Source organism: Natator depressus, chromosome 7, assembly GCF_965152275.1.
Source record: "Natator depressus isolate rNatDep1 chromosome 7, rNatDep2.hap1, whole genome shotgun sequence".
Taxonomy (NCBI): domain Eukaryota; kingdom Metazoa; phylum Chordata; order Testudines; family Cheloniidae; genus Natator; species Natator depressus.
In genome coordinates this window covers 8,056,185-8,079,457 of record NC_134240.1, presented here as the reverse complement: position 1 = coordinate 8,079,457, position 23,273 = coordinate 8,056,185, and the positions used below count along the sequence as shown (strand labels likewise).

The following is a 23,273-nucleotide window of genomic DNA, read 5'->3' as shown; positions in this document are numbered from 1 at the left end:
TGGATGCCATAGTGCTTGATATATCTTCCTTAATTTCTTTGTTTTCAAATTTCACATTATTATTTTTATTTATTGTTACACAGATGATACAATTATTTCAGCCCCATTCGGCTCTATGCTGTAGGAAGTACATAGTAAGAGACAGTCCCTGCCTTAAAGAGTTTGATTATTTTATAAAATTATGTTATAGTAACCTTGTACACATAGATTAGCCGTTTATATTTTGGTAAGTGCACATTGTTTAAAACCGAACACTAGTAAATTGCAGGTTGAAGTCCAGAAGCAGTGTCCTTTTTAATAGATTAGCCAAAAAAGAGCCCGATTTCAAGAAGTGCATATGCAAACTGGCAATTTATGCGTGCAAAGGGATACTGGGATATATAACTTGCCATTTATATCTACCAATATCCAGCATGTATGCTCAGTTGATGTAATTGTATGTGAAGTTAGGCAGGATATTACATAAGAATTTTTGAAATTCTTATTCTTAAACAAAATTCTAGAGTAGAGTTAAAGATCTGAATCTTTGAGTATTTATCTGAATCCATCCTGTTAAGATTTCCCCATCACAATGCTTTAATATTTGTCTAAGAAAAAACACACCAGCACATTAATATTTAGAGAGAATATGTGGTGTTTAAAGATCTATGACTTTTAAAGCAGGATGGGAACTGGCTGAAAGTCTTACGAGATCCCCTCCAGTTCTTGCTACGATTTTCACAAATGATGACACTTTTCAGCAAGATGTCGCCTGCCAGCAGCAACCAGCTGATTGAGGTAAAGGCTATACAGTTATGTATTTGGCTGAGTTTTATCTGTCGTGGGCAGGCAGGGATCTGGAAACTGGTTTATCAGCCCAGGATAATCAATTGCTTTACCAATCCAAAACTTGTTCAACGTTTGTGGGCCGAAAGCTGCTATTTCTGAACATCAAAGCACATTGAATAGGTTCTATGAAGTCTGCTTTTAGTTTTGCACAAACACATTCTTTGGGGTAAGATAAGGCCACGTAGAAATTAATCTACTGTAATTAAGTGAAAACCAATACAAAGTGACTGGCACATTGGATTAGATAATGAATTATATACCCTCTTTTCTGAGTCATAAATTCAAATCCTATCCAGGTTTCTGATAGCTGGATATCTAATAGCTGTCTCTCTACAGTATGTGAGATGAATTGGGGTTCTCTTTAGTCTGTTTCAAGGTGAGTTAGCATCTGAAATGTGAGCATGTTGTGCCAGTATACTTGGAGTCTTTGCTAGTAGTTTCAGCAGAGAGGCCAAAGATGGAATGAAAATGAACTAGCTTCTTAGGGATAGTGGTGAGGAAGTGTGGTGAAGCTTCCACTACCAGCGCTGTATCCATTGTGTGGCTAAATGGAAGATTTCATTCTTTGGAGAACTAAGGTAGTATCTTTTCCCAAGCAGTCAATTACCCTTCAATTTGAAAACTTTTTTTTGTTTTGACTATATGAAGGCCTTTTTCCTGTTCAAATGCACAAAAAATAAGGGGTTTTATTTTTTGGTTTGCTTTTTTAAGCAGACACTTGGAAGAAACCTTGTGGGTCATCTCAAAGAGACTGATGGTAATTAATGAAGCATATAGATAAGGACTAAAATACCTTAGTTAACTGTTATTTCCAAATGTCTTTTTATATATGAAAACTGTTTCCTTCTGTAAAATATGCTGCTTGTTCCACTCCTGTTTAATTATAGTGCTGTTCTTATTCATATTCTAATTGTCTTTTAATTTCTATCGCCTTGTGACATCTCAAGCAACAGGAAACTAGGTAGGGAACGAACTTAATTTGACATCCCTGAGATAACGTGCTACTATTACAGAGAGATGAGGGAGACAACCTTTCGCCCTGTCCATTTTCTACAAACAAAACAGCAGGAAATAGAGATGATTGTGGGAGTGTAAACAGTCAATTTTGCTCTCTAGAAATAGCCAATAAATGCCTGGTATATTTAGGTTTTGCGGGGGGATCAGGAAAAGATACCTGACTTTTCCTTTTAATGTGCCTATGCAACTCATCTGAATGACAAAAGAGGGTGAGGTAGTAATATATTTTATTGGACCAACTTCTGTTGGTGAGAAAGACAAGCTTTCAGAAGAAGAGCTTCGTGTAGCTCGAAAGCTTGTCTCTTTCACTAACAGAAGTTGGTCCAATAAAAGACATTACCTCACCTGCCTTGTGTTTTTAATATCTTGGGACCAACACAGCTGTTAGCACCTGCAAACAACAATGGAAGATATTTCATCTGAATGGTAGTTTTTGTACAGTGTACATGCCCACAAGCAAAATATACAGAACTTATATACGTACAGGTATAACTCACAGCAGGTTTGTTAAGAAGGGGAAATTCAGTTACCTCTAATAGTGTTTCTGTGAAAGCCTGGCTTGGACCCATACGTTAAAAAAATCTCAAACTCTTTGAGTACCTATGGATTAACACTAAGGAATATGAACCCAAGAGTGAGAATCGTGAGTTTAAAGCGCCTTTAGAGTGCCTCTTTATCTCTCATATATTTTCCTTGCTTTTGCTGGTGTATATCAGTCTGAATCTTTGATTCTATTTGTTTAATTTTTCTCTTTTTATATTAGCTTCTAAGACAAGGGAAAGAAAAGAAAGGAAGAAGATTACCCTGAAACACTTTTTACAGTGGAGATGCATTAAGTTTTCAACCCCAACTTTCAAATGTGTCACAAACTGAGTGTCACGAACTATGCTCGGAGTGGTTACTTATGACACTTTGACCAATCCCTTTTTAAAAAAAGCACTGCTCTACTTTTAACAAACCTGATGTATCTGAGTTCTAAATAATGGCTATTGTATAACTTTGTTAGTAGTAACACTGATTCCACTAGAAGCCTGCAGTAAAGATGTGAATGGCACTTACCTTACACGCTGATAAAAATTTCCTTTTCTGGGAGTAATTCTTGTAGCTTGAGTTTCACTTTATCCAACTATCTGAAAATTATTGCATGGTTTTTAGTTTCTGTGGGTTAGAAACACAAGATAAGCACTGGAACAAATTACCTAGGGAGGTTGTAGAATCTCCGTCATTGGAGGTTTTTAAGAACAGGTTAGACAAACACCTGTCAGGAATGGTCTAGTTATTGCATAGTCCTGCCTTGAGTGCAGGGTTTCTGTGCTAGATGACCTGCTGAGGTCCTTTCCAGTCCTACACTTCTGTGATTGTGTAAAGGGAGACTTGTGCTTTTTTCCCTTGGATAAATGAACTTGAATTTAAATGTACAAAAATGGGATTGGGTGCAGAAAAAGGAAAGAAAATTAGAAACATTTTTTTTCTTTAACCATGAAGCCTCCTTTGGACTGTTGGGAACACAATAGTAAAAGTTAAGATTTAAGATTAATATACTTTTACAGTGATGAGTATTTTGAATTTGAGGGTTTTAAAAAAAAGTGTGCTTTAAGAAATTGTTTTCTTTTGAAAAATGGCAATCTTCTGAAGCAATATCAGCCAGCAGAAAATGCTTCACACCAACAGAAATACTGAGGCTCAAGTTCTCCTAGTTCTTGACTGTCAGACTACAAATGCAAAATTCAAGATGTCACACACAATCTCAGGGGGTTTTATAGCAAGGTCCATTTATTGACTTTTTCCAGTGCTTGCTTGATAGGTTGGAGTGACAGAAATACCTATGAAATGGATTACACTTCTTATGTTGCGATACAACCCTGCAGTGAAGAAATAGATTGCTAAGAAGTAAATGGCATAAAACCCAAATGTATCTTCAGCTATTAAAACGTGTTGCATTCCACCCAAATGCAGCCCTGTGTGAAAGAGTGTGAAAGATATATGGCATACTCCCCGGGATTTTCCTTTGATTTTTCTGACAGAAATGTGGGAGGAGGAGTTGGAAAGAGAGGAAGGGCTATGAGTGGAACGGGGGGGTGGGGGAAGAGGGAGAACAGAAATAAGAAAATAGCCTGTGCTTTTCCTTGTTTTACTCTTTCCCCTTTTCAGCCTTTTAGATTTTCTTTAAAGAGACTTTCAGATGACTTCCACTGATCCTTGCTCACAGCCTGGTTCCCCTATGGTTTATTTTTTATGGATGGACAAGTGTGCATTGGTGCCTCTGGGTGCAATTTAATACTGCTGAGGGCAACTAGATTGTCCACAGCAGCAGAGCTGTGGCATAAAGGGGAGCGGGAGAATAAATAATAGAACTGGCAGGTAGGAGATGTTAGAGTCGCATTCCATGCCAAATTAAAGTGTCCTGCTAAGAAGTCTCAAGGGGAAGAATCGGCCTGGAAAATATAAGGTTTCTTTTAAAATCTTGTTACCATAAAGTCCTTTGTGGTGTTTGTATTAAGGGTGTACAGTTGTGCAATAGCACTGGTAACGTCAGTCAGTGCTATATCTTATTTTTACCTATAAGATGCATCATGGTATGGAGTGTGTGATCCCTGGGATGTTTTTCCTGTCTACAATATGTTGATGAGGTTTTGAGAATACTTGGGAAAAGTGCATTTTGAGGGGACTTGTATCATAGTGTCCTCTGAGCCCTGGGTAAAAGTGAGTAGTAAAGACTTGGAGGCTTTCATTCGTTCTATTCACCGTAGTCCCACCTATCCAAAGGTCTTTGTTTCCATTCTGATTAGGATGAATTTTTCTGTTTTATCTTCAAGCATGTTTTTAGTATAACAGAACTAATTAGAGCCAGGTGTTATTAGTGTCTTTTCTGCTGTTGGTCATCACAGTGTTTTTTGCTTTAGCCTATAATCCATCACAAATGATTCCCAGTTTTCACTTTTAAGATGCTCTTGAAAGAGAAAAGATCTTTTAGAGAGGGGCATGTCTTTTTCCTTCACTCAGTCTCTCTTGTAATTACTGTTTTTTGCCTGTCCTTATCAAGGCAGAAGGTCTGTGTTTCTCAAGAGGTTTAATGTAACTTTTTCTTGTCCCTGTGCTCTGCAGAACTTTTAATATAGAGTCAATTTCCACTGATTTCTGAAGTGTATAGATAAGCAACAAATGTATATAATAGTAGGCTGTTTTCATTCATCATCTTCACTAGTTCATCACATGGAGTTGGTCTGTTGTAAAAAAAAAAAAAAAAAAAAAATCCTGATTGAAAGCCCGTCTTGGTTGAAATTTAGGGTTAAAGTAAGATGGTTGCGCAGTACTTTATGGTTTGCAAGTGAAGGTGTGATTAAAAACATCTTGTGTCTCTCTTCTATAGAAGCATAGTCTTTCATTATTTCTCCAGGGGTTTGTTCTGGTGCTGTGTTATCCGTTTTGCCAGTTCTTCCGATTCTGAACCACACTCTTCTTGCTGTCTCCTTCTCTATACCTCAGCTCTGACTTGTTCGTAATATTGGCATGGATCATTCTTCTCTTTCTTTCATGTTATTTTCCGCTGGTGGTGCAAGAACAAATCTCTCTGTGCAACACCTTTTTTTAATCTGATGCTCTCCACAGGGCTTCTCAAACATTAATTACACTTCACAACACTCGCGTGAGGTAGTAAGATGTTTTTAATACCCATTTTGCAACTGGAAAACTCTGGAGGTGGAGGTTCAAAGGGGTGTGGAACTTGCCCAGGTTGTTCAACACGCTAGTAGTGCATTTGGGAATAGAATTGACTCCCAGCCTCTTGCTTTAACCACTAACCTCACTTTGCTTTTTGTTTGTGAAAATGGGATTTTTCAGGAAGATGATTTTTCATACCTACTGCTGCTTCGTACTTGAGGAATTTAAAGCCTTCCCGATGACACCTGTTTTGAAAGAAGATGCTTGCTGCATCCAACCAGAGAGAGCTAATTGAATAGTCATAGAGATTAATAAATTTAATTTACTAATTGTAATAAATGTAAGGATTTTCTTTTTTCTGAGGAGATTGTAATTGCAATCAAATTCTGAAAAACTTGTGGAGTATAAATATTTTCTTTTGGTTTGCTTAGAAAATTCCCTTTCTCAGTGACATAAAAAGCTATCTTTTAGGGATGAGAGTAAATTCAGAAATACTCTTCTGTTATAGCTGTGGATATTAAGGAGTATACCATAGAGAACAAAGAATTTCTTTGAGATAGTTTTGCGAACAACAATTATCTGTGCACAAGTCTGAAATTTTAAAATGGTTTGTCAAAGTGAGGATGCTAACTTATCTGTTTTTTTTTTTTTAAACAGAAATATGAAACTGCAACAGCTCTTTCTTGGAAACATTTTTGTTTGAAAAAAACTGATAAAACACTGTTGAAATATGAAAACTGTAACTTGTTCTGTTCATTAGTAATTGTAGCATATTTTAGGAGAGAACTTTTTAAAGCATAGTTTGAATGAGAATAGAATTTTTCCTTGAATAATCTGTTTTTAACCTCCAAATAATATCTTGAAACCCTTTCAAGAAGGTAAAAGTAAAAATTTTGTTCTTTTTGCGTGCATATTTTCAAGGCACGATAAATGAATTAACTAAAAGCTTATTTTTCTGTACCCTGAAAGTCAGACTTGTAAATTCCCTATTGAGCAAGAGAGAGAGAGAGCGAGAGCATGAGGAATGCCTTCACAGATGTTGTGCTGAGCTCCAGGCCTTGACAAAGAGGTGTACTTCTCAAATACAACTAGTAACCACAGCAGAATGTCTCAAAGCCAGCTGGTCTGATCAAGCTTTTTCTTCCAAGATAGTTGTCTTCTAACCTGAACAGTTTAAAAGTGTTCTTCTTTTTCTATCTTCTCTTACAGCTGAAATAATGTTTATCATTTATATAATGTTATGCCCATTGAAGACTTGTAAAAAAAATCTTATTCTTTTGGGGCTCATCAGGTAACATAATGGTCAGAATTTTCAATGCATGAGATGCACCTGAACGGGCAGGCAGGAGCTTAATCAGACACGTGAGGAATTTTAAGAGGAGTGGCTTAAAAGCATAGAAAACCTACTGTATTCACCGGAGTTATGGGTATGAGCTCCCGACCCCTTGACCAACAAGGGATTTTTTTAAACTAGCTATTAACTTCCCCAATACTTAGTTCCACAGGGAACTGGGATTGCTCTTCTATTGGATGAGGGCCTATGTAGTGCATTTGGATTCTCCTTTGCCTCTCACACAGTAGGGCTCAGTCACTTGCTCTTGGAGGTCCTGGCTGATGCTGCATCCTGGTTGCAAAGGCTCTTCTCACACTCTCCCCCATTCCCCTCTCCTCCCAAAAGCTATCTCAGACTGCATCTGGCAAGGCAGAGGATCAGTAGCTGTGTTCTGCAAGGTCACCTCTAATGGGTCTAATCATCTGAGACTCCATTTCACTGCAGTTGTTTTGGCTGCTGCTCTAGTAGGGTATGTGAGGGGATGCCTGGCAGCTGATAGCGCAAATGAGAGCTCATGAGATAAGTACCTCACTTGGAAGGAGAAATCAAGTAATGCTTGGGAAGGTTTACACTGGTGTTGGGGAAAGGGGCGATCAGGAGTGAAAACAAAGGGAAGAAATTACACAATTCATGTTTGGTCTTCAGTGTAAACATGCAGTAAAGCACCAACCCTTCCTGAGCACTCATCTGATAATGATTGGCCCCTACAATACTGAGCTACCATACTTTTGTGTCTGTATTTGCCAGCCTTTAGATCAGCCAACCTTTTTTAATCTTATAAGTAGCTGTTTCTCCTTAAATTAGAAAACTGACATCTAGTGGACAGTAGTTCCCTCAATGTGTGATATATAGTATTGTATACCTCTGTTTCATCACTTCTAAATTCCTGGGGAAATACATTTGACTCTGTAATCCTTCACTCCAATCTGCATGTGTGTATGTATCTGATATGTATATTTACACAGAATAAAGAATTGAACTGTATATCGGTGGCAATTAATTTGTAGCAGAGCGCATTAACATTTTGTTGAATGAATGCAGCATAGGAATATTTTGAAGACAAAAGAATCCAAATGAAGAGTGTAAAATTAAGCCCCCAGGATTTTAATGTTATAACTGTGCTTGAACACACACACAGAGGAAAAGAGGCGGGGGGCTTTTTAATGTGCTCGATATATCTAAGAAACCTTCTCTACTCTTTCTAAAAGAGATGCTATAATTCAAATAGAAATGATGGGCTTGATGCAGGAATTATTGGGTAGGATGCCATAGCATGTGTTGCAGCAGGTCAAACTAGACAATCATACTAGGCCCTTCTAGCCTTAAAATAAGCTTTGGTTATGTGTGAGAGAGCACCCCTTTGAGGGTGTGGTTGTGAAGAAAACATGAGAGGGAAAATATTCTCATTCAGGAATTACGAGAGTGACTAGTTAGTGGCTTTAAATTTGGATGTGGTGTATAAATCGAAAAGTAAATGTATTGACTCTGAAGATCATAGAGAAATAAAAAACAAGTTGAGACACTTGCATGGTGGAATTATTACCTAAAATTTAGAGGCAGGTTATTGTAGGTATTCACTATAAGCATTTTATTCTTCTAAAATACTTCAGCCATTATTTAAAATGAGTTCTGAGCCATTTGTAATTGTTTCAATTCTGCAGGAATCACTTTGTAATATACAAAACCTCACATTTCCTGTATAAAAGTACATGGCTTTTACGTGTCTTTAATATCAGTCTTTTGTGTCCTCTGTTTCAAAGGAAGTGGCAACAGATGGATGTTCGTTTTTGATATAATGTAATATCTAAAACTCCAGTATTGCATAAAAGCCATATATTGTTGAAAGGTGGACATATTACCATTTTTTTGTTTTTAGTATAAAACTATATAAGGATAATCATTGTTTTATGTCCTGCTTTTAGAGATCAAAGTATTAATATCATAAATAATCCTTTCTGTTATGTCCAACTGAGAGGTGCCAGCATGCCTTCAGTGCTTTTTATTTTATGAGCAGCTGAGAAATTATGGTGGGTTATCTGCCACAGGGGCAGCAGTTCATCTCTCCATAAGGAGAAGAGTGTCTTCTGCATGACACAGATTGTAATTAAACCACAGCCAGGTAGCACTGCTGTCATTCAGGCTGATGTCCCTTTTCAGTTAACTCTTCCCTTTTCTATTTGACAATTTTAATGTGGATCCCAAGAAGAAATGTTAGCCAGCCTGCAGATATTTCTAAAAGTATGGTCATGCTTGGTTAAGTGTGTGAGAGGGGCGCATGAGTTGGTTGGTCATGGAACATTTCAAATCCAGGTTATAGTAGAACTTTCAGATGTCTTCCCCCCTCCCCCTCCCCCTTCCCCTTGTAAATTTTAACTAAAGTTAATTTTTTCAAGAAATTGTGTTGACAATGAGGGTTGTTCCATATTCACTGTAAGTTGTAACACTCTGATCTGGGAACATATAAAACCTCAGTTCTGTAATGATTTACCAATGTGTTTAGTATCAGTGGGATTACTGACATGCTTGTAGTTAAACATGTACAAATGTTTTGCGGGATCAGGGCCTAAATGACATACGTTAAATTTATTTTTGACTTTAGATCATGGAATATATATTTTAAAAAATATAGTAGTAATGGAAGTGTAACATGTACAAAAGCAAGGAAATTTGGATCTACAATAACTTAGCCAGATAAGTGGTATGGCTTATGGCAGTGTTTCCCAAACTTGGGACACCGCTTGTTCAGGGAAAGCCCATGGTGGGCCCGGCCGGTTTGTTTACCTGCTGCGTCCGCAGGTTCTGCCGATCCTGGCTCCCACTGGCCGTGGTTCGCTGTGCCCGGCCAATGGGGGCTGTGGGAAGTGGCGGCCAGTACGTCCCTCAGCCTGCGCCACTTCCATCAGTTCCCATTGTCCGGGCACAGCGAACCACGGCCAGTGGGAGCTGTGATCGGCTGAACCCGTGGACGTGGCAGGTAAACAAACCGGCCGAGCCCGCCAGGGGCTTTCCCTGAACAAGCGGTGTCCCAAGTTTGGGAAATGCTGGTTTATGGGATAGAGGGAAAATGTCCAGAGGGACGCACAGATTTGATGGCAAAGCTATCTGTTATGTGGTTTTCCTGAAGTAGGTTTTACTACTAAATTGTTGTAATTATGTGTTTCTTCTAGAACCCAGTGTGTGCTAGGTGCTTTCAGACACTAAATGGCTGGTATTGTTAACACTGGACATGGAGACTTTATTCTCTCCTGGTAGTGGTGCCTCTAAGTCAGTGTTGAGACTCCTTCGGGGGGAAGAGGTGGGGGGGGAAGGGGGCAGTGCATGCTTTCATTCTTTTCTGTGCAGTATCCGTTGTATGGATAAATGGGACTTCAGTCTCCAGGGCTGTCACTCTGGCACCTTTCATCACCACCACTAAATTTGTTTAGCCTAAAAACACAATCCAATTATATTTGGAGAGTGTAAAGTGGAGCCAGGCAAGCAGCCACCTGATGTGGTGCAGTATTTTTTTGTGTCAGTCTTTGTTCATCAAAGCTGCTCATGTTAGATGAGGAAGCTAGAGAGGATTGTTCACAATGTTCAGCAGTAGCCAGGCAAAGTCTTTAATATTAGTATTTGAAGCTTTAAAGAAAGAGCTGAGGCATCTCAGCTAAAAAAGGGTGAAGTTGGATCAGCTGGTCATGTAGCAGTATCGTATAGAAAGGAGTAGACTTCAGGCCCACTCCTTTGAGCTCACAACTCTGAAATGCCCCTGTCTGCACTTTTCAGTGGTGCACCTGTGGCTCCCATGGAGGCAAGACTCAACACTTGCTTGTGATCTTTTGTTTTCTTGGCCTTTGGTTTGTGTGCATAAGTCTCTGTCTCTCTCCCAGCCCCCCCTCCCACCCATGGTATATATAACACACACATACATAATTATACACGTGTATAAGTATGAATAATTTGTATACCTTGTATGGTGAGGTTGGGAAGTTGTTCCTTCTGCTGCTACTCCTGGACTCATATGGCCACACTGGTCATTTGCTAGTTCCTTTTCAAAAGGTCACTAAAACAGAGCCAATCAGGAATAGATGCCAAGCCTTTTAAAATGTGTTGGGATTTATTACTTTGAAAATTTAACCCTTAATTGAAATTTAAAAAATGTCCTACTCAGATGTACAGTGTGTATATAAAAACAATGAGAAGTCATTTGTGGCACCTTAGAGACTAACAAATTTGTTTGGGCATAAGCTTTTGTGGGCTAGAACCCACTTCATCAGATGCATGGAGTGGAAAATACAGTAGCAGGTATATATACTCACACACAGAGTACATGAAAAGATGGGAGTTGCCTTACCAAGTAGGGGGGTCAGTCTAATGAGACAATTCAATTAACAGTAGAATACGAAGGGTGGAAAAATCACTTTTGTAGTGGTAATGAGGGTGGCCCATTTCAAACAGTTGACAAGAAGGTGTGAGTAACAGTAGGGGGAAATTAGTACGGTAAAATCAGTTTTTCTAATGACCCATCCACACCTAGTCTTTATTCAGGCCTAATTTGATGGTGTCCAGTTTGCAAATTAATTCCACTTCTGCAGTTTCACGTTGGAGTCTGTTTTTGTGGTGTGTAGTTGCTGGTTGCTCTGTAAGCAAGGATGGACAGACAGACAGCCCCCCAACCTGAAGCAAATATTCACCAGCAACTACACGCCACACAACTAAAACACGAACCCAGTATCCAAACCCTGCAACAAACCCCGGTGCCAACTCTGTCCGCATATCTATTCAAGGGATACCATCATAGGACCTAACCACATCAGCCACACCATTAGTGGGCTCGTTCACCTGCACATCTACCAAATGTGATAAATGCCATCATGTGCCAGCAATGCCTCTCTGCCATGTACATTGGCCAAACCGGACAGTCTCTACTCAAAAGAATAAATGGACACAAATCTGACATCAGGAATGATAACATTCAAAAACCAGTAGTAGAACACTTCAACCTCCCTGGTCACTCAATAACAAACTTAAAAGTGGCAATTCTTCAACAAAAAAACTTCAAAAACAGACTCCAACGTGAAACTGCAGAAGTGGAATTAATTTGCAAACTGGACACCATCAAATTAGGCCTGAATAAAGACTAGGCGTGGATGGGTCATTAGAAAAACTGATGTTACCGTAGTAATTTCCCCCTACTGTTACTCACACCTTCTTGTCAACTGTTTGAAATGGGCCACCCTCATTACCACTACAAAAGTGATTTTTTCCTCCCTTGGTATTCTACTGTTAATTGAATTGTCTCGTTAGACTGACTGCCCACTTGGTAAGGCAACTCCCATCTTTTCATGTACTCTGTGTGTGTGTGTGTGTGTGTGTGTATCTGCTACTGTATTTTCCACTCCATGCATCTGATGAAGCAGGTTCTAGCCCACGAAAGCTTTTGCCCAAATACATTTGTTGGTCTCTAAGGTACCACAAGGACTCCTCGTTGTTTTTGCTGATAGAGAGTAACATGGCTACCCCTCTGAAAAGCGTGTATATAGTGTCTGAGAAACTTATTGTTTGTATGTTATGGACTTTCAACTAAAGCAAAGAATATTTTTATTAATGTAACAATTTTATTGTCTTTTTAGGTAGCACAGAAATGCATAAAACCATAAATATACTGTAGAAATCAAACCAAGGAAATTTGCAAACCTGTGTTGATTTTAAATGAGACACACACATCAAACCAAGATCACCCTCTGAGCCTTGTGCAGCCTTTTAGTATATTTGATAGGTGTCAGAATGTGTTTGCCACACATGTTGAGATGGCATTTTCCTAAAATGATGCACATTCTTCCTTTTCTCCTAAATAATTTTGTTTGTTGTTAGTTTGAGGCTTAATAGTTCAGTTGACTGTTGCATGAACGGTTCATAATGAGCATTTTGTTTCTCCTTATTTCTGGAGGCTGTTCAATTAACCCCGAGACGATGGCTGAACCTGCAGGAATACCAGAGTAAAAAACTGATGGCAGACCATGGGGTTACAGTTCAGAGATTCTTCGTGGCTGACTCTGCAAATGATGCCCTGGAGGCTGCTAAGAGGCTAAGTAAGTTGACTAGTAACAGTGACTATCTGCTTTGCTAGATACCAGCCTAGAAAATAAATTGCCTTGTAATGAGTTATATTAGTTGTACACAATCTTAAATTTAATGTTTATTGTAGAGGTTTGAAATATCATCCAGTCGATAAGTGCTTGTTTCATTGCACATGTGAAGCGAGCTTTATAACAGCAATATTTTTCAGAGCGTGGTTTTATTTCCACCATAATTTTATTTTGTAAACTGCATATAACATGGAGCCTTTAACATTGCTTGTGTCAGTTTTAATACATTCAGAATCAAGATTGTAACATTATGAGTGGCTGCTATAGAAATCATTGTCATGTCATAGAATCATAGAATATCAGGGTTGGAAGGGACCTCAGGAAGTCATCTAATCCAACCCCCTGCTCAAAGCAGGACCAGTCCCCAGTTTTTGCCCCAGATCCCTAAATGGCCCCCTCAAGGATTGAACTCACAATCCTGAGCAGGGTCATGACTTCGGGAGCAAGAGACAGAAACAGATGAACGTCTTTTTAAAAAACAACCACCGTGTTTTCAAACAAAACTCTGTTCTAACAGAGGAAGAAAACAAGTATAAATCAAATTGCTTTTAAACAGACTTATATTTGTGTATAGTGGGTTTTGTTCATATGCGGAATCTGGGGTCACATAAAGGTATAGCAGCACAGGAGCAGCAAACAGAGCTGTAAACAGGGGAGATTCAGTGGGAGTTTGAAAGGGGAGTTTGTCTTGTGGTGCTTGTTTGGGGTTTGTTTTTGCTGTGGGTGGTGGTGTGGTTTGTGTTTCCCAGATTAACAGGATTTAGGTGGGAAGGCTATAACTGATACAGAGGCAGCAGTGGGAGTGACCCATATAGTGGAAGAGACAATGAAGATGACTGGATGTGGAAGCTGCGGTATGTACATGATCTTGGAGGGGGGTACCTGGTAAGAGTTTTGTATGCATGAAATGCCGTCTGTTAGAGCTGATGGAGGAAAAGATCCGAGGTTTGGAGTTTTAGGTGGAAAGTCTGGTTGAGTTTAGAAGGGGTTTGAGCAGATTATGGAGCGAAGACATGAGGTGTCTGAAGGGGAAAGCTCAGACTTGCAGATGGAAGCAGGACTGAGGAATTCTGAGGGGAGACTGCTGGGTGAAGAAAGTGGTCAGTGGAAGCATGTGACTAAAAGAACCAGGCAAAGGAAAAGACGGGCTAGTGAAGGAGAAATAGAGCTCAAGAATAGGTTTGTAGAGTTGGAAAATGAAGAAGGGGCTCAGCAGGTAGTCACTGAAGGTGGAAGGGCAAGGAAGAAGAGAAGAGCGGCTAGTCCTATAGGAAAAGGGGAAGAGTCAATAGAGACTACACCAAATATGAGCCCCAGGAGGATACAGGATGGGTTGAAGAGGATTGCAAGGGAGAATAGGAATGGAAAGAACTTGCAGCCAGAGGGAACAGGGGATAGACTGGAGAATAGTACCGTCACCAGGAAAAGATATAGGTCTATGTGATCGGGGACTCTTTACTGAGAAGAATAGACAGGCCTGTAACCAGAGCTGATCCAGAGAATAGAAGGGTGTGCTGTCTTCCAGGTGCTAAGATACGGGATGTAGACCTGAGGTTGAAAAGGATCCTAAAGGGAGCGGGAAAGAATCTCCTAATTATCCTTCATGTGGGAACAAATGATACGGCTAGATTCTTGCTGGAAAGTATTAAGGGAGACTATGCTAGGTTGGGGAAGACGCTTAAGGAAATTGAGGCTCAGGTGATCTTTAGTGGGATTCTGCCTGTTCCTAGAGAAGGGCAACAAAGGTGTGACAAGATTATGACTATCAATAGATGGCTTAGGCAGTGGTGCTATAAGGAGGGCTTTGGGATGTATGGCTACTGGGAGGCATTCATGGACAGAGGACAGTTCTCTTAGGATGGACTTTATCTGAGTAGGGAAGGAAATAAACTTCTAGGATGGAGGCTGGCACAACTGATTAAGAGAGCTTTAAACTAGGAATTTGGGGGAGATGACTGGGAGATGTCCAGGTAATCTCCATGCCGGATTTTAGCATTGAGAGTGAAGAAAACAAAGTAAGAAAGGATACAGCCGTGGGTAGGAGAATGGATATAAGGAAGAAGGGCAGTGTGAATACCAGTCTAATAGGTTATACTGGCTGTAGAATGACCGTGCCTAATTGGGTACAAAATGTGAGCGAGGCCAAACAGCAAAAATTAAGATGTTTGCACACCAATGCGAGGAGCCCAGGTAACAAAATGGAGGAACTAGAGCTACTGGTGCAGGAAGTGAAACCAGATGATATAGGGATAACAGAAACATGGTGGAATAGTAGTCATGATTGCACTACGGGTATTGAAGGGTATGTGCTGTTTCGGAAAGACAGAAATAAAGCTAAAGGTGGTGGAGTAGCATTGTGTATCAATGATGAGGTAGAATGTAAAGAAATAAGAAGTGATGGAATGGATAAGACGGAGTCCGTCTGGGCAAAAATTACATTGGGGAAGAAAACTGTTAGCGCCTCCCCTGGGATAGTGCTTGGGGTGTGCTATAGACCACCGGGATCTAATTTGGATATGGATAGAGCCCTCTTTAATGTTTTTAATGAAGTAAATACTAATGGAAACTGCGTGATCATGGGAGACTTTAACTTCCCAGATACAGACTGGAGGACGAGTGCTAGTAATAATAATAGGGCTCAGATTTTCCTAGATGCGACAGCTGATGGATTCCTTCATCAAGTAGTTGCTGAACTGACTGGGGGGATGCTGTTTTAGATTTGGTTTTGGTGAGTAGTGAGGACCTCAAAGAAGAAATGGTTGTAGGGGACAATCTTGGTTCAGGTTTCAGAGTAGCAGCCATGTTAGTCTGTATCCGTAAAAAGAAAAGGAGTACTTGTGGCACCTTAGAGACTAACAAATTTATTAGAGCATAAGCTTTCGTGAGCTACAGCTCACTGCATCGGATGCATACAGTGGAAAATATAGTGGGGAGATTTTATACACAGAGAACATGAAACAATGGGTGTTACCATACACACTGTAATGAGAGTGATCAGGAAAGGTGAGCTATTACCAGCCGGAGAGCGGGGGTGGGAGGGAAGGGAGAGGAGAGGGGAGACCTTTTGTAGTGATAATCAAGGTGGGCCATTTCCAGTACTTTACAAGATCAGTAGGAGGGGAAATAAACAAGGGGAAATAGTTTTACTTTGTGTAATGACACATCCACTCCCAGTCTTTATTCAAGCCTAAGTTAATTGTATCCAGTTTGCAAATTAATTCCAATTCAGTAGTGTCTCGTTGGAGTCTGTTTTTGAAGTTTTTTTGTTGAAGAATTGCCACTTTTAGGTCAGTAATCGAGTGACCAAAGAGATTGAAGTGTTCTCCGACTGGTTTTTGAATGTAATATTCTTGATGTCTGATTTGTGTCCATTTATTCTTTTACGTAGAGACTGTCCAGTTTAGCCAATGTACATGGCAGAGGGGCATTGCTGGCACATATCACATTGGTAGATGTGCAGGTAAACGAGCCTCTGATAGTGTGGCTGATGTGATTAGGCCCTATGATGGTGTCCCCTGAATAGATATGTGGACACAGTTGGCAACGGGCTTTGTTGCAAGGATGGGTTCCTGGGTTAGTGTTTTTGTTGTGTGGTGTGTGGTTGCTGGTGAGCATTTGCTTCAAGTTGGGGGGCTGTCTGTAAGCAAGGACTGGCCTGTCTCCAAAGATCTGTGAGAGTGATGGATCGTCCTTCAGGATAGGTTGTAGATCCTTGATGATGCGTTGGAGAGGTTTTAGTTGGGGGCTGAAGGTGATGGCGAGTGGCGTTCTGTTGTTTTCTTTATTGGGCCTGTCCTGTAGTAGATAACTTCTGGGTACTCTTCTGGCTCTGTCAATCTGTTTCTTCACTTCAGGAGGTGGGCATTGTAGTTGTAAGAACGCTTGCTAGAGATCTTGTAGGTGTTTGTCTCTGTCTGAGGGGTAGGAGCAAATGTGGTTGTATCGTAGAGCTTGGCTGTAGACAATGGATCATGTGGTGTGTGGTCTGGATGAAAGCTGGAGGCATGTAGGTAAGTATAGCAGTCAGTAGGTTTCCGGTATAGGGTGGTGTTTATGTGACCATCGCTTATTAGCACTGTAGTGTAGGAGGTCAGACTAGATGATCATAATGGTCCCTTTTGACCTTAGTATCTATGAAACAAATGGATATAAACTGGTCATTGGGAAGTTTAGACTTGAAATTAGACAAAGGTTTCTAACAATCAGAGGAGTGAAGTTTTGGAATAGCCTTCCAAGGGAAGCAGTGGGAGTAAAAGACCTATCTGGCTTCGAGGTTAAACTCGATAAGTTTATGGAGGACATGGTATGATGGGATAACATGATTTTGTCAATTAATTGATCTTTAAATGTTCATGGTATATAGGCCCAGTGGTCTGTGATGGGATGTTAGATGGGGTGGGATCTGAATTACCCAGGAAAGAATTCTCTGTAGTATCTGGCTGGTGAATCTTGCCCACATGCTCAGGGTTTAGCTGATTGCCATATTTGGGGTCGGGAAGGAATTTTCCTCCAGGGCAGACTGGAAGAGGCCCTGAGGGTTTTTCGCCTTCCTCTGTAGCATGGGGCACGGGTCACTTGCTGGAGGATTCTCTGCGCCTTAAAGTCTTTAAACCATGATTTGAGGACTTCAATAGCTCAGACATAGGTGAGAGGTTTACTGCAGGAGTGGGTGGGTGAGATTCTGTGGCCTGCGTTGTGCAGGAGGTCAGACTAGATGATCATAATGGTCCCTTCTGACCTTAGTATCTATGAGTGACAAAAGGTGTGTGACAAAAGCCAGGAAAGGAACCCAGATGTGCTAAATCCAAATTCTATGCTTTGTTGATGTTCCCTATCAACATTGTGGTGTACCTGCAGGAAGAATTTAGCACAGAGTATTGAAGTACACAATGTTCCTGTGTCAGAGGGTCTTCAGCTCAAACATGACAGGGTAGCTGTGCTACTGAAAGAGAATGTGATCTTGTAAATGACCCCGCTTTTAAGCATTTTTTAAAAACCTGATTACTAGATATTTCTATTTGATAGCAGCTTGCCCTTTGTTTTCCACTCACACAATTCTGAATCAGAACAGATAAACTATCCACGAGTAATATGATGGCTCTTGTGCCAATCTTCCAGCAATTGTCTGTTTAGCAATAAAAAGCTGTTTTTTGTCTCATGTTTCTTATATGCATAAGCCATTTAAATGTACTGCTTAGTTAAATATTCTCAAATCTTGCACACAACAAAGTAAATTAACGTGGTTATATCAGAGACCTGAACTGATCTCCAGGAGCTAAAGGGTATTGCCGTGACATTGTTGGGGATACTGTTCCTGACAGCTTGTAGTCCATCTTTGTGTGGAATGTTGGTGTAGAAGTATCTAAAATATTAATCTGCCCAATGAAATACTGGAATAATTGAAAGGTTTCAGAGTAGCAGCCATGTTAGTCTGTATTCGCAAAAAGAAAAGGAATACTTGTGGCACCTTAGAGACTAACCAATTTATTTGAGCATAAGCTGAAGTGAGCTGTAGCTCAAATAAATTGGTTAGTCTCTAAGGTGCCACAAGTCCTCCTTTTCTTTTTGGAATAATTGAAATAACTTTTTTCAAGATTTGTTCATTGAAATGACCATGCATCCTGTTAGTTTGAATGGACCTTTGGATAGAAAAATAACTTTGTATATTAAAAGAAAAGCTTAAAATATTGTGAGGCCAGATTCTGCATTGAGTTATTTGTATACCACTTCACTAGGTACGTTGGAATTTGGTCTCAAGTTTGTAATGCAAGTCAATGTCAGTAAATGTGAAGTTTATCTTCCCTGATTCTCTGGAATTCTGATCTTAGATTCTTCTCTGGGGCCTCTTGCAATTGACTGTTGACTCTTCTGAGTCAGAATTAGACTGACAGCAGTTGAGTGAGAAGTGTTCCTTTTTGGACACTTTCTCAGATCATTGTCTCCTTTCCCCAATTAATCCTTCTGAAGGCTGTTTTATATTTCATGCTTATTTTGAGGAACATGACTGAAACTTTATAAATGGATAGTCAAGGCCAGTAAGTTGTTTGGTATCCTGATCACAATAATTTTCATAGAGATTACCCATACTCTTTTAATAAGGTAGCAGTGCAAATGCATACAAACAAGCTATTCCATCCTGCGTCTGCCCTTCTTGTTCTAGGCACCTGGGTAGAGATATTTAACCCCCAAAGGAAATTTGAAATTTTTTTGCTCTGGCCTTCTAGGGATATTTGTTCTAAATGAAAATCTAGGATATTGTTTTGTAATCCCAAATCCATCCATCCTTTTTACCCCTCCTCAACTAACAGTCACGATAGTGATAGGTTCCCCAGGTAACACAGGCAAAAATCTGTGCTGTGATGGTAACATATGCCAGTTTATCAGATAAAACACAAATTCAGCATCCCTGAGACACTCTGTCTGCCATTTCTTAAACTCTCTCTTCCTCGCCAATTCTCTTTCTATAGTATTGGTTCAGTGGAGCTATTGAAATATAGCCACCTTCCTGCTTTTACCTTGAGAAGTGGTGCTATGTGGGTGAAAATCAGGAAATGGGGGAAAAGAAAAGGATTTATAATAGAGACAAAAATAAAAGCTAGTCTGTGATTACTTGCTTATAAAAATAGATGGGAGTTCATTTGAATAGCAGTCTTATTGTTTGGCATATCCACAGTATATTAATGATGTCATTGACTGTGGCATATAAATCACAGGAATGTTGATCTAGGGAGAAAATTGTATTGAAAATATTTTTTAGCATGGTAAGAAAAATAAAATATAAAAGCAGAAACTAATTCTCTGCTAAACCATCTGCAGAATGTGAACTATATGCAGTGCTCTTACTGAACTTGGCTAGCTTATCAACACTTTCAGCTACATAAATGTTTCCATCAGTCAGTGATAATTTACCCTTTTGTCATTTTATATAGTTGCATCAGAAGAATAGAGAGTTACTGTGCAATAAAGGAATTGTGCTTTACAATATGAAGAATGGTTGCATGTTGAAATGATTGACATACTCGTTGATTCCTTAAGTAATTAACAATATCCTCCTCATCATTCTGCATGTTGTGCTGTCATTTTGTCATAAGGTGTGGTTTGAAAATCCAGCAGCAAGAACATAAGTTCTGATGACGGTATATTGATCATTACATTACAGTTGCAGATCAGTGTCATGTTTATCTGTTTTATGTTCAGTCACTTCACTAGCATCTCTATCACTTGGGGTCATCCCACAAAGGACACAATAAAAAAGATTTACATAATGAAATAAGAATGGACCAAATGGCCCACCGAAAAACAAGCTGCAAATCAAAAAGGAGGAACCTACAGGAGACACCAAAAAGTTCAAAAATGGAGTGACCTGATTAGACAGGGAGGTATTCCATAGACAGAATTTCTGAACTGAGTAGCTCCTAGCCCCAAGCCTGGTCCTTGTGCAGGCTTCCGCCTAGAGAACAAAGGCATTGTATTCTGATAAGCAACTTTTTATGATTACTACACAAGTATCTGAAGAGTAATGATAAGTATTATATCCTAAAGTGACATATGGTAACTACCCTCAACTTAACGTGCTGGGTCTTTTATTAAAAATTTGATTATATTCAGTTTTTCAAACAAAATACACATCAAACACTTACCCACGCATTCCAGGTTAAAAATAAAAGCTAGTTATCATAGCACAAAATATCCATTCACAGACTCTTTAACCTCTGTTGAAATGAAAGATCTGATGACAGACAATAGCATGAACACAGGAGAAGCATGTTCTCTTAGATGCTCTGACAGGATTAAAAGTATCTGAGTAAGGAAGGGTTCTAATCTGATCCTGTGTTAACAATAAGTATGAGACTGTTGCACTTTATTCATAAAAAAATTACATGACTTGACCAAATACTGTGTGCTGGAAAGACTGCAATTCCCCCATGCCATACTGCTGCAGCTACGGCCAACAAGCAAGCTCCAGCTGGATTCCTCTGTTTTTTTGGGACAGGACCTCAGTTGTGGAACAGGTTTTCACCCTTGTTTCAAAAATAGTCAGGGACTGTTGAGCTTCAGAGATTGTGGCCATGCTCCCCTTTTCTCTTGAGCAACTGAAGAGAGCGGGTCCTGATGAGGGTGGTGATTAAGGGAGATTGAGACGAGATGGGGGTTTTCATATAGCTTTATTTTTGTCACACTGTTTTAAAAAAAAAAAAGTCAATGTAGCAATGGGCCACTGATTTATGTATTACAAAATTGCAGGAAATAAATTAAAAAGTGAAATCATGTAATATTACACCATTGTCTTACAAGTCCCATAAAACAATGGCATAAGAAATACCTTTGTCAGGTAACCTCTCTAAATCCTATGTCATATTTTTTCCATATGTTTTGAACTGGACAGTAAAGACAGTTATTTAAATTGAATATCTACGTTAGTACTTAGTGAATGTAAGGACTATAGTAATTACCAGAGCTGCTGTTTTCCTCCTTTACTGGCCATGAGGACCCTTAGGTTTGTTTGTAGATGTCTGTTATTGCTGACATGTTGCATCTCCTTTTCATTTAACCTAGAAACTGCTTTAGTTTAATAAGAAAAACTAACAAGGTAATGTGACGTTTTCTTTTTTAGTGATACAGCTTATGAAATACGAGAAGATAGGCAAAGTAACTTAAAATTTAGTTCACTCCAAGTCCTAGTCTACACTTAAAAATTTTGCTTGTATTGCAGTGTCGGTTAGGGGTGTGACTTTTTTTTATTTTGGGGGGGGGACAACATTTCTGTAGTGGTGAAAGATCTAGTGACAAATAATTATGCTGGCAAAGAAAAGTCATTTTGCCAATATATATTCTTTCACTCGGAGAACTGTTTGTAAGCTATACTGACAAATGGACTTGTTTGCTGGTATAAGCTTGTCTACGCTAGAAGGTTTTGCTGGCCTAACTGCATGGCAAACCCTTTTAAGTGTAGACAAGGCCTCGGTTCTCAATGAAATGGAAGTAGTGTGCATCAAATTCCTCTAATATACAGGTTACTCCTGTAAGGAATTGAGCCATGAAACTTTAATCTTTCAGCTTCCTTTTTTATTTTATGGCTGTATTTCAAAATCTAGTAAACTACTTAGATGAAGGTGTTATACACACACGTAAAAAGATAAGTCTTTATCCAATAATTGGGTATCAGCAGTTCTATTGTAAAATGTTTAGTATCTCTGTTATGGTAAACCCTCTCTAACATGAACCTTGAATAGTAATTTCCTTGGAAAGATTTTGAAAACCTTAATAATACAGAAGGCAATCTAGAAGAGATTTTTAAATAAATTAAAAGATCAGTAGTTTTTTCCAGCAAGATAAGCATGGCAGATGTCAGGAAAATTTAAGTGACATAATTCATATTGACTTGCAAGGGAGTTTTGCACGGTAAGGAACACAGAACTGGGCTCCAAAGATTTTGTTGCTTTTTCATACTAAACAATTCTCAGATGTGACTGTTGTAGAGGAGGCACTATTTGCAGAATGTCAGAAAGTTTAACGTTATGTGATTTTATGTTTCAAGTCAAGATTTCTAAGTTTCCAAAAGAAATAGATTGTGATATATGTGAAAATATTACAGTCTTGCTCGGTCTGGCTTGTAAAGAAACTCAGTGGATAAACAAACTACCTCAATTAAGGACCTCTCTTCAACACAGAACAAGCTGAGGGATTTGAGAGTCTGTTGTTTGTCTGTATTATTATATATGATCCAAGTATTAAAATACAGACTGTGTGTTTTCATGCTTTTGTGTATGTTGGGGACAAGTCTCTGCTTCTGAAAAGGAGGACGAGGAGGTGGATGAGCTGTGGATGATCAGCTAAAAATAGCAGTATTAAAAATATTTGATATGTAAAAATCAAACAGTTTCCAAGGATCTTTAGGAATTAGATGCTGCAGTCATAATAAGATCCATTGTAAGAAACTTTACTTAATGGTAGATTGTGCATTTAATGTTACTGGGTGTAAGCTGTCATTGCTACATGACCACCAGCTTGCCACTTGCAGAATAAGATAACTCCTCTGTACTGGTTCAGCATGCTCAATCTAAGTGTCACAGGAGTGGACTGTCTTTATTATTCCTTTGAGCGATAGGAACATATTGATGTAATGTAATGTTTGATGATCAATAGTATTCAATCCTGCAAATTCAGAATTGTGCGCCATCTATGCTATGTATGGATTAGAGCAGTGATACTCAGACCTCAGTGGTTCAGGAGCCAAATTAGCGATCAACATTACCCTGAAGAGCCACAATATTGTGAATTCATTGTTTCATATTCTCTCTCTCTCT

General features: G+C 39.3%; 1 protein-coding gene across 2 annotated transcripts in view; it reads left to right on the top strand.

Moving 5' to 3' along the window:
* SUCLG2 (succinate-CoA ligase GDP-forming subunit beta) overlaps positions 1-23,273 on the top strand; it is a 228,546-nt gene that overhangs the window by 29,137 nt on the left and 176,136 nt on the right. For both annotated transcript variants that reach the window (XM_074957445.1, XM_074957444.1), the window contains exon 2: positions 12,768-12,909. In XM_074957445.1, coding sequence (XP_074813546.1) covers positions 12,768-12,909 — 142 coding nt within the window. The remainder of the gene's footprint in view (positions 1-12,767; positions 12,910-23,273) is intronic.